Source organism: Danio aesculapii, chromosome 3 (assembly GCF_903798145.1).
Source record: "Danio aesculapii chromosome 3, fDanAes4.1, whole genome shotgun sequence".
Taxonomy (NCBI): Eukaryota; Metazoa; Chordata; class Actinopteri; order Cypriniformes; family Danionidae; genus Danio; species Danio aesculapii.
The window spans coordinates 11,099,700-11,111,340 of NC_079437.1; the positions used below are offsets into that span (position 1 = coordinate 11,099,700).

At 36.1% G+C, this 11,641-nt stretch overlaps 1 protein-coding gene across 1 annotated transcript; it reads left to right on the plus strand.

Moving 5' to 3' along the window:
* The first annotated feature begins 2,054 nt into the window (after positions 1 to 2,054).
* On the plus strand, positions 2,055 to 10,671 carry LOC130218011 (low affinity immunoglobulin gamma Fc region receptor II-like). The gene is made up of 14 exons (XM_056450095.1): positions 2,055 to 2,085; positions 2,374 to 2,409; positions 5,506 to 5,778; positions 5,855 to 5,974; positions 6,737 to 6,907; positions 6,990 to 7,256; positions 7,503 to 7,742; positions 7,832 to 7,957; positions 9,329 to 9,412; positions 9,551 to 9,580; positions 9,676 to 9,720; positions 9,817 to 9,897; positions 10,019 to 10,078; positions 10,197 to 10,671. Exons 1-14 carry the CDS (start codon positions 2,055 to 2,057, stop codon positions 10,235 to 10,237), a joined length of 1,605 nt encoding a protein of 534 aa, XP_056306070.1. The 3' UTR covers positions 10,238 to 10,671.
* The last annotated feature ends 970 nt before the right edge of the window (positions 10,672 to 11,641 follow it).

The following is an 11,641-nucleotide window of genomic DNA, read 5'->3' on the forward strand; positions in this document are numbered from 1 at the left end:
AGTTTTGTACACTTACCTCAGACGAGCGAGTACAGGGTACGTTGAGCAAAGCCCGTTGTTCCCGGAGCGGCGCTCGCTTCGTCTCGAGGGAGCAAATCTGGGACTCCACTGCTTCCAGCTCCAGCTCCAACGCCTCCATCGATGCTTCTCCTGCACTCAAGGACAGACACGCAAGCAACATTGTACAAGGTGAAGAGCAAAGCCAGTAAGTGAGAAAATAAGTGAATGAAAGAGGTCTGTAGTTTTAGCTGACCAGCGGTGCCAGCAGGCTAAAGTTAAAAACAACAGGCGGATGCTCAAGAGACAGAATGTTTGAAAGTAGATTTTTTTGTAAAAGTGTGTAAAGGGATTGTTCACCCTAAGTAGGAGAGACAAATATTTAGCGAATGAGGAGGTATTTTATAACAAAAATGTAAATTGCCAGACTTAACTCCAAACACACGCAGCGAGGCTACCGTACAGCGACAGTGACGTCACTCGAGCATGCGCACCGACTGTCAATTGAATCGAATATATATATATACACACACACACACATAAACATGTGAATTTGGCTACGCATGAACTCAGAACAACAATTGGTCCCCAATGAAGGAATAACTGATAATCAAATATCCAAATGTATTAACTTTTGATAAATATGATCCATTAATAATTATGAACACAGTCTAAATTTATTGATCACTTGAAAAATGGAGTCAGATTAAATTCGGAGCTGGAAATAAATAAATAAATTCTAATAAATTACAGAATTCTTTACAGAAGCCCTAGAAAAGGCTTACATGCTTTTAACCTTCACCCATGCTGTTAGTTCTGTCATTGGACTAATAGATGGACACTTACAAGACTAAAGATAAGCCAAAGAACAATTAAAGTCAGTTTAAATGTATTAGATTGAATTAAGTTTAATCAAGTTTTACAAATTAAAGTCAATATAATTCTGATTAGCAAAGAGCTGAATTAAACTGAGAATTTAATGAAACCTTCTGAGTTAGTCGAGTGCATCTGTAAGAAAAAGAGGAAGTCAAGGAAAGATTCGAGAGATGAGCAGCGTTGCAGACTGGTGCAAGAGGTGTCAGTTGCTCTTTTTATACACTTGGTCTATAGAAGACACCCAAGATAAGTTACACTGTGACCTTTAATAAACCAAGAAAAATAAACTTATTCTGATACAAATATAATGCAGAAATATTCTTACACCTTAAATATGCGTTAAACTCAAAAGATACATAAAGGTGCATATAAGGGTCTACACAGAATGGGAAATAAATACCAGAAATATTAGAATGTATAATGAGACATATCTAATAACACGGTTAATATAGCATCCAATCATTATAAATATGTAAATTTACAAAAACCAATCAATCAATTCCAAAGAAAAATCAATACATCAATCAGGTAATCAGACTCCATTTTGTAAAAGATTTAAAATGCTATCAGATTGTTTGTTAAAAAATCAGATAGTTATCACGTATACATTACATGATTACATATTAATAACACAACTGCAGTAAATTATTTGATGCACTCAATGTTTTGAAAGCAGTAATACTTTATTTATAGTCAAAAGTGTGTTAAAGAGACCATCAAAATGAAGTGAGATGAAAAAGGAAATAACTATATAGTTGTGGTTTGGTTTGGTCTGTTTGAGGTCATTTTACCAGTGAGTGAGAAGCAGAAGTTCAACACTTCATCTGTTTCTGTTTCCATAAGGTTATTAATACAAATTACACCATTAAGAGCCATAAAACAATGTTTCATTATTCATTAAACTCACTGGGATATTATTTTTAAACTGCCAACATCTGAGAAATTTAATTTTATAACATTTGACCCTTAAACATTTCTGTACAAACATGGATTTTGGTCAGTTTAACATTATCTGAAAACAAGATTTTAAAGGTTATTAAAAGATCTTCTGTAACACATGAGGTACATTTGTGAGTCTTTAATGTGTTGTGATGTTTGTAGAGATCAGACTGCAGGTTTCAGGAAGTCTTGAGTCTTTAACACAGTCTGTGTCTTCAAGTGTCTGTCAATATTCAGTCAGTATGGAGCTCAGTCAACTTCCTCTTGTGCTCTGTGAGTATTATTTTCTCTGGATGATTTTTTAGTGGATGTTCATTGCTGTAACTCTATAAATAGGATCCAGTAGTGTTTCTGTTTTTATTTTTTATGCTGCTCTGAGTTTACAAGCCATCTCTAGTCCATGATATATGTCAAAGATGAGCCGGAAGTGTGCAGTTAGTGCTGTTTATGAGGGAGCCGTGAATGTATCACTATGATATTTGTTTTGTCTAAACTGCATTACTTCTTCAGCAGCTAACTCTAGTCTAGATCAAACAGACAAGTTTCTCTTTGTGTTTTTAGTGCTGATTTCAAACATCCACTCTGAAGACACTGAAGGTGAGTGAATTTACTTCATAATTCATAACATATCTGTGACTCTACATGAACTGTGAAAACTATTGAAAATGAGTGTTATGATGCTTCATGATGATTTTAAATTGGTCTTTGTGCTCTAGTTAAATGCATTATTTTTGTTTGTTTGTTTATATCTCATTTTCTATTGTGAAATAATTTTGTAAAATAATTTATTTTTTATCCAAGCTGTTCATTCTCATTGTGTAGGGCAGTGGTTCTCAAACTTTTAAACCAGCGACCCCCATTGTAAGATCGTCAAGAACTCGCGACCACCCCCCCCCCCACTACCAAAGCATATACAAACAAGCTGTTCACAATATTTTAACTATATTTACTATACATGACAGGGCTCAAAATTTACATTTTTGCTTGGTAACACTGGTGCTTCTAACTTTAAAAATGTAGGCGCACCAGCCAGAATTTAGTGGCACCCACCAATTATCGCTATGTTACTACAAGTTTTATAAACAGATTTATTGCATTTGAAATCAACAATAACCAAAACTAACAAGCAAAAAAATATATATGGATGCGTGAGGAAAATATGTCTCAATGAAATCCCGTTATCACAAGAAAATACATTTTTATAGCATAATTGAGTGACCAAAAGATACACGGACGAACCGCTCACCGGCCCTGCACGCACTGCTTGACATGAATTCATTAATGAATCTCTTAACGATAACTGTGCTGTGTTCTCACGGGTGGTGTCTGATATTGCACAGATGCTTTTGTCATATACCTTATTATGTGCATACGTCATTTTAATAGCAATACCGCTCTTTTGATGAGCTGCAATATTAGTTTAATCTTAGTCAGTGCAAGCCCTTTTGCGATGGTGTACGTGGTGTTAACTTTTACATATAGCTGCCACTTGTACGGCTGACATTATCTGGCGATTAAATGAAGGATTAAACAGAACCTCTCGTGCTTAAAATGTGTAGATGTGGTAAACAGTTACCTGAAAACTCCGTCCCACAGACTTTACAGTGAATGCTAGTTATTTTCATAGCAGACTTGAAGCCAATGGAAGTCTTGTCCACTCTTCAATAAGTATAGCTGGTGGATTAACATTCACCACATGATCAGTAATCAGATGTGCTATTATTTGTAGCTTTGGGTGTTTCTAAAACTAAATCTGTCAGTGTTGTTTTCATTCTCAACTTCAGAGCTTTACATTTTCGCAGTTGTAGCTCCTGTCATCTGAAGACAGGAGACGTTGACTGAGTGATTGACAGCTGATTTTAACCAATCATTCGTGTTCAGTTCTTAAAGCAGTGGGCCAATAAGAAGAGCGCGAAGGCGGGGCAAGCGTTAAAGGCTTTGTTTACTGCGGCAAGTTGACATGACAACAGTTTTAAAGAGCCCATATTATACATGAAATAGGGTCATATGTAGGTTGTAAGGGTCTCCAACAACAGTCTAATATGCATGCAAGGTCAAAAAACACTTTTATGGTCTTATGATCTGCATTTATTTTTACCTAATTATCCCAGCGACTCCCATATGAATCGTTCAGCGATTCATTTGTTCCCAACCCCCTCCTCAGTGTGAAGCTAATCTGCGCTGATTGGACCAATGACAGCCTGCTGCGATTGGTCGACAGTGACAGGCTTCAGCGCGAGACAGAGTGAAATGCCCAGCTGCTAATCAACAATATAAAAGTAGTCACAGTGCACACGCGCTTCATAGTGTAAGGCTTTTTTCACACACACACAACCCTCCTCAGAAGAACTTGGGAGATCGACGCGAGTCTCCTAGCCGTCACACACTCTACCTGCTCTTTTTCTCTCTCTCTCTCTCTCTCTCTCTCTCACACACACACAAACACACACAACGCTCCTCACAAGAACTAGGGAGAGCGACGCGAGTCTCCTGTCTCCTAGCCGTCACACACTCGACCTGCTCTTTTTCTCACACACACACACACACACACACACACACACACACACACACAAACACAAACACACACACATCACGCTCCTCCTCAAAACTAGGGAGATCGACATGAGTCTCCAGTCTCCTAGCTTACGATGGCCATAGCAATGACAAACGGCAGTGGAACGCGAGCTCACAAAAGCATTTAACGTTAAATCTGTAAACAAAGCGGCACGCGTCGCGTTTTCAACGTGGCTTACATGCAATAAGAGAATATAAAGAGTAACCGCGTGTACTGTACCAGGTTAACAAGTAACAAAACACAATAAATACATAATTTGCAAGCTAGAGTAAACGAGGCAACAATTTTAATCGCACTTACTTACACTAGTGAATAAACCTCAACCACTGACTCTTCACAGTTTCATCTTTGGGTAGAGACTGTCAATATTATCCATCTGAGCACAGCATGACTTCATTCGACCGGCGGCGTCTGTGTGTGTGTCTAGTGTTTTTTCTGTGTTAGTGGGGGGGGCCGCAGGTTTCAAATCTCCCGGGTTTGCGCGCGTAACTACTGGCGAGGCTTGTGTTTCGTAGCCGCGTCATCACGAAACACCTAATGACTCGTTATCAAGACGACTCGTTTGAAGCACTATGAGTCGACTCTTTTATAGATGAATCAATAATTTTAAACACTGTACACTTACAGATTTAAGCCTTAGCTGGATATTTCACTTCACTTAGAGCTGTGTTACACACTACATGGAAGAGCATTTTCAAAAACCCATAATATGGGCTCTTTAAACTGTTCCTGAGTGCTGCGTTCCAAGTACAAAGATGCATTCTGCCTGAATGTGTCCTAAATACTTTATGAATCAGTAATATCTTTTTAAAAATCTGAAAATATTAGCTTTCACTTGTAATACTGAAAAATATTTATTATAATCACTGAAAATTACACAATTTTTAAATCACTCTCGCGTCCCCTTGAAATTATTCTGCGACGACCCCCAGTTTGAGAACCACTGGTGTAGGGCACTTAATAAGCGACTATGACTTCAGACTAAAACACTTCTGTATAATCAGATTTAGCTTGTGTGTTTTGCAATACAAATTGTTCATGCCTCATGCACTAAAAACAGCATATTTTTATATTTATTATATCACATCATTTTATTGTGAATATTTGTCATTATACAGAAAACCCTAAAGCCAATTTGACTATTACTCCTGATCTGCATGTGTTCAGAAGAGAGTCAGTCACTCTCAGATGTGACATTAATGCTGATGGAGTCTCTAGCTGGCAGTACAGCTGGTATAAAGAAGGTTCAGATTATGCATTCAGTGAATTACAAGAATACACGTTATGGTTTATTACTGAGTCTGACGCAGGTAAATACTCCTGTATTGGCACTGAGAGTAAAGGTTCACGCAGATCACTAATGAGTGATGCAGTTCCACTGACAGTATCAGGTGAGTTTGATCATCTCTTCATATGCACACGAGTTTATCATGTTATTAATGAGAGATTTCTCTATTTCAGACAGAGCCCAGACAGCTTTAAGTGTTTCTCCACAGAACTGGTTGACTGAAGGAGATTCAGTGACTCTGATCTGTGAGGTTCACGGCTCCTCTACAGGCTGGACATTCAGCTGGTACATCAGAACTCGTTCAGGTAAGTTATAATGTGCTTCTGTGGAGCGTAAATTGTTACATTATGTTAAATAAATCGATTATAGTCCACAAATAAATCTAAGGTTGCACAAAAAATGTACATTCTCAAATAATGGAATGAGACAAATAAATGCAGGAGTTTCACAAAAATATTAAAATTCATAAAATTTGTGTTACAAATGACCTGGCAGAGTTGTGTTTATAATGTAGAACATAAATAATATTTACATTTGAACAATTACTTATTTTATTTATTTTTCATTATGACTTATACGTGTGGACAAAATAAGCATTTCAAATCATCAGAGAGTATATAAATGTATAAATAATATATATATAAATGCTATAACAAGTCCCAGTTTTGGCCTACTCACCTACATGAAGCACACTAAGAATTGCAGGATGTTTTTCCAGAAAAGTTGTGTTGACACTTGTTGATACTTTAATTATTAGCACATTTTATTATATTAATTTGTGACTGTAATTGATTTTTGTGCTTCTCCTGCATATCTTATTATATTCCATTTTTAAAACTAAATTTGACCGTTTTTGTGGGTCACTTTAGGTTTATTTGTGGATCAGAATCTATTTATTTGAAATACTGCAACATTTTTGCCCCGTCAATTTCATGTGAGAACACCTAATATAATATAACTGCCTTCAAACATCACATAGATTAGCTTCAGTCAATGTCATTCTTTCTGTATTCAGAAAAAACTGATAATACTGAACATCTGTATATTCTCACTTAACACAGACAAGGGCTATCATTATAAGCTGCTCTCAGACAGTAGTAGAGGAGCTGGAGGAAAATACACTGTCAGTTCTGTTGCTCTAAAACACACAGGAGTTTATGTGTGTGAAGCAGAGAGAGGAAAAACAGCCTATAAAACAGCTATAAGCAACACACAGCCACTGTGGGTCACTGGTGAGTTTACACAGAACTGAAATAATTGGATCATATTTCATATTGAATTAAGTTACATATTTATAAATTATTGCTGTCTCAGGTGTTTCTCCTCCAGACTCTCTGGTCATCAGACCCAGCAGAGCTCAACACTTTACATCTGACTCTCTTTCTCTGAGCTGTGAAGACAAGAGTAACTCTACTGGATGGAGAGTCAGAAGATACTTAGACAGCGGGTGGATGAGTGATTGTTTATTACAAACAGGATCTACATGTACAATCAGCTACACCACCACATCAGACACTGGAGTTTACTGGTGTCAGTCTGAGTCTGGAGAGAATTATAATCCTGTTAATATCACTGTACACTGTGAGTCTGAGCGTCTGTATTTATTCATTTAAATCAGATTGAGAGCTGAAAGCATTAGACACAGTTGTGAATTGGTCTAGTGAGCAGAAAACACAACAACCACATAATACCGCATAAACTACACGGAAACACTTAATTGTCACAAAAAAAATCAACCTATTTTAATATAAAGATCGTTATTTAATTTTCTCTTGTATAATGTTAGCACTCTGTTGATGTGTGTTGATGTTTGCTGTGCTTCTGTAGCTGGTGTGATTCTGGAGAGTCCTGTTCATCCTGTGACTGAAGGAGATACTCTGACTCTACAATGTTTATATAAATCTACAACTCCACCAAATCTCACAGCTGATTTCTATAAAGATGGATCACTCGTCCAGAGTCAAACCTCAGAGATGATCATCACTGCTGTCTCAAAGTCACATGAGGGTTTCTACTACTGCAAACACACAGAAGGAGAGTCACCCAAGAGCTGGATCTCAGTCAGAGGTGAGACTGTAGACTTTAAAACACCTTAAATGTTCTTGTATCATTGACAGCATGACTCTAAATGTGAATATATTCAGTAAGTAACTCAGTTTCTCCATCAGCCTCGAGATCTGATGGTGTCGATCCTGTGATTAATGGAGTGACTGCAGGACTTTCTGTCCTTGTTTTGATCATCATCTTCTTGGTTCTGCTGTGCTGCTACAGACACAAGAAAGGTTCATCATCTGCCATGTTACAATTCAATAAAACTTTTACAGACGTCATAACTTGCCTCCCAACCTGCTAAATTTAATACAGTATAATGGCTATAGTGTTAACCCTTAATCTGAGCATTGCAGTCCCACATGTGGGATTGTTATTTCTGTGCCCCTGTGAGTGCTGTCCCACATTTGTTATCCTAGAACACAAAACCAGCATGGCTATATTTGTAGAAATAAGTGACAATATATTATAAACTGTAAATCAAAACGATAGATTTCTCTTTAATGCCAAAATTATTATAATATTAGGTAAAGATTCTGTTCCATGAAGACATTTAGCTAAATTTCCTAAATATATAAAAGCTCAGATCTTGATTAGAAATGTGTATTGCTAACTACTTAATTTTAAAGTAGATTTTCTCAATATTTACATTTTTACAAACACTAAACAAGATCCCTGATGTTTTTAATAGCTGTATTTTAGTTGTTCAGCTTTCAGATATGTATAAATACCAAACAGACTCTTATGAGTGGTCACTGGTCACTTGTGGGATTTAGAATGTTCAGAATTTAGAATGTCACTTCTAGAATTTCAAATCAACATCTGCTTCTAATTGCCATGGAAACTAAATGGAAAACAGTGTAAAGTTCTAAAACTCACTCCATGAAGACAGTTGTTGAGATATTCTGAATTTACCAGTGAAATGGATAAAAGGTTGTGGGTTTTTATTTCTGATTATGCTGGAAGTGGGATTGTAAACAAGCTTCTTAGTGTTATTTATTCAGTGTTTAAAACTTTAAGTAAATACAATAAATAATAAATATTGACTGTGTGAGTTGATGTGTAAGCAAAGGACACCAAACATCCAAAACAGCCCAAAGATGCTTGTCATTTCATAGAGATTGTCATTTTAAATCTAATGTAACCATATGGTTTATTGTTAAAAGCTAACTGAAATCAAATGTTTCAATTAAATGGTGTAAATTAATCAGATTTAGTTTAAATGTACATACAGTACTGTCACCCGACGGATAGAGGACATATCAAGGCAAAAGCAGATCCTGCTTGACTAGTGTATTCAGCATTGAACTCCACTGTGCTATAAATGCAATTGTTCGTGTTTTTATTGCAATAACTTATTTTATTTATTTATAATTTTTGTACATTTTAAATGTTATACTGCATTTAAATTAAACGATTTTAAGTAGTGTTTTCTTATAAATTAGTAAATTACCCATGGCAATTCATGTAATTCAATGTAATATTGTTTGGTATGTTTATCGTCGGCCCACGGCTCTCAATGATATTTGGTTTTTGGCCTTTCATATAGTGTATGAAAAAGTTTGGGCACCCCTGATCCAGATGATCATGTCCTGTTTGTCTAGGTGTAAGATCTCCGTCTCCCTCTAGTGTCAGTCAGACATCACAGCAGAAGCAGAGTGAAGCGGGACACCAGACACTGCTCTCTGGTCAGTCATGACGGCTTTATATTTTTACACCAGTGTTAACATTAAAACTGTATTTTCTGTGTGACTGAATTCTAACTTTGATGGTGAAATAATCCATGAAAAAGTGTTGAAATAAATTCAATAATGAATGATTTACAGGAACTACTCTTAAAGACAGAAGCAGCACCGGTAGCAGCTTTTATCTTTTTTTATTAGATTTAATTTCAAGATTCATTACAAAATAATAAATATTGGACATGAATTTATGTATTAATCTTTTATAGAAACTGCACATACATATGCAACATATGAAGACATATGCAACACAGGTAACTCATGTAGTCGCAGTTTATTGAATCAACTTTAAATCAAAGATTTCATGTGAAAGGTGAAGTTAAATTTTTTTTTTCTGCTGTTGATTGTAGACTGTGAAAGTGGAGCTGAACTCACCTATGCTGAGGTCCATCTCAAATCTACAAAGAAAATGAAGGAAAACACAGATAAAGGTAAAGTACAATATAAATCTCTGCTCTCATGTTTTCATGATCATCCATTTATTCATATGTTTGATGTGCTTTTACTCATACAGAATAAGCACTAGTGATAATAAATGTTGTAATATTTTAGGGAACAACCCTGAGAATTCTGACTGTGTTTACTCTAAACTGAAGCTGGAAACACATCAGAGTGAGTGTCAAACTACAAACAGCCACAGTTCACTAGAGAAAAAAAAGTACATCATCATTATAAAAACACTTGCCGTATATAAGAATGAAAGTGTATAACTGAACTCATCTGTTTTCAGGTGCTGGATCTAGTGATGGGACGTATGCTCAGGTTAAATAAATTTCAGTGCCAGGGGGCCGATGAGTTTAGCTTGCAATATTTAGCTTGCAATATTTATATTTGTAATATTATTGTTTGTTACTTGATGTATTATGATGGCAGTCCTGACATGTTGTCTCGCTGTGCTTGAGGAAATTATCAAAAGCATGCATATATTGTTTAACCATTAGATATTTTGCAGTTTATATAATTTATGCTAATCATTGTAGTTCTGATGCTTTTGCTTTGATTTAACTTGCTGAGCTTACAAGGTTATTAAAAGTGTACTTTGGGGATTCAATATTTTTAACTAAGTAGGTTTTGAGCTATTGACTACACTATACCTAACAAAAGTCTTGCCGCATATCAAAGTTTTAGGAACAACAAACAATAACTTGACTTCTAGTTGATGATTTGGTATCAGAAGTGACTTTTATAAAAGGCAAAGGCCTCTAGATTGCGCTTATTTTACCACAATAAAATATGATCATGTCTTGATTTTTAATTATTTTATTAGGACAGTAAGATTTGACTTTGCTTAGACAAAAATATTGTCACTTAACAGAAATAATGTACAGTATAGAATATAAAGTTAAAAAGAATTAATACTGTGTATGACTCAGCTTGGAGGACTGCATCCATACATCTCTGCAATGACTCAAATAACTTATTAATAAAGTCATCTGGAATGGCAAAGAAAGCATTCTTGCAGAGTTTGTTCAAGATTGTTAGGATTCATCTTCAGTGCCTCCTCTTTCATCGTATGCCAGACATGCTCAATAATACTGATTCATGATTTTTCCTTCACCAAACCTGCAGGGTAAATGCTATATGGAGGTGGGCGGGGCAGCTTATTGTGGGCAGGACTGTATTTCAACTTTTCCACTTCCAATTAGTTATTGGCATTTAGGCATCCTCAGTCAGTTGCCAGCCAAGAAGTTGTCAAGAATGTGCATACCGGAAGTTTATACTTAAAGTTTTAGACATATTTTTTGTTATAAAAACACATTGATGCTTTTGAAAGATTTTGAAAACTACCCAATGCCATTATACACTAGTGAACAGCCAGAATAAAGTTTAAAACTATTCCAACATGCATCTGAAAGAAGAGAGACACATACATATAGGATGGCTTGAAAGTGAGTAAATTGTGGGGGAGTTTTCACTGTTAGTAGCTGAAAGCCGATTCACCCTGCTTTGACTGAACTCTTGGAATTTCTAGCTTATTTGATCCTAAAGATCTGAGTGATCTGTTAGGTTTTGTATTCAGTGAGCATATCTGTAATGTATTGAGGTCCTAGTTCATTTAGTGATTTATAGACCAGTAATATTACTTTAAAATCTATTCTGAATGTAACTGGGAGCCAGTGTAAAGACCTGAGGACAGGTGTGATGTGCTCTGATTTCCTGGTTCTGGTCTTGGCC

Excerpts from the sequence above, each read along its gene's own strand:
- LOC130218011 (XM_056450095.1), top strand. The coding sequence starts at position 2,055 with ATGGAGCTCAGTCAACTTCCTCTTGTGCTCT. Across the intron at positions 2,086-2,373 it reads TCAACTTCCTCTTGTGCTCT|TGCTGATTTCAAACATCCAC; the intron begins GTGAGTATTATT and ends TTGTGTTTTTAG. Across the intron at positions 7,257-7,502 it reads TGTTAATATCACTGTACACT|CTGGTGTGATTCTGGAGAGT; the intron begins GTGAGTCTGAGC and ends GTGCTTCTGTAG.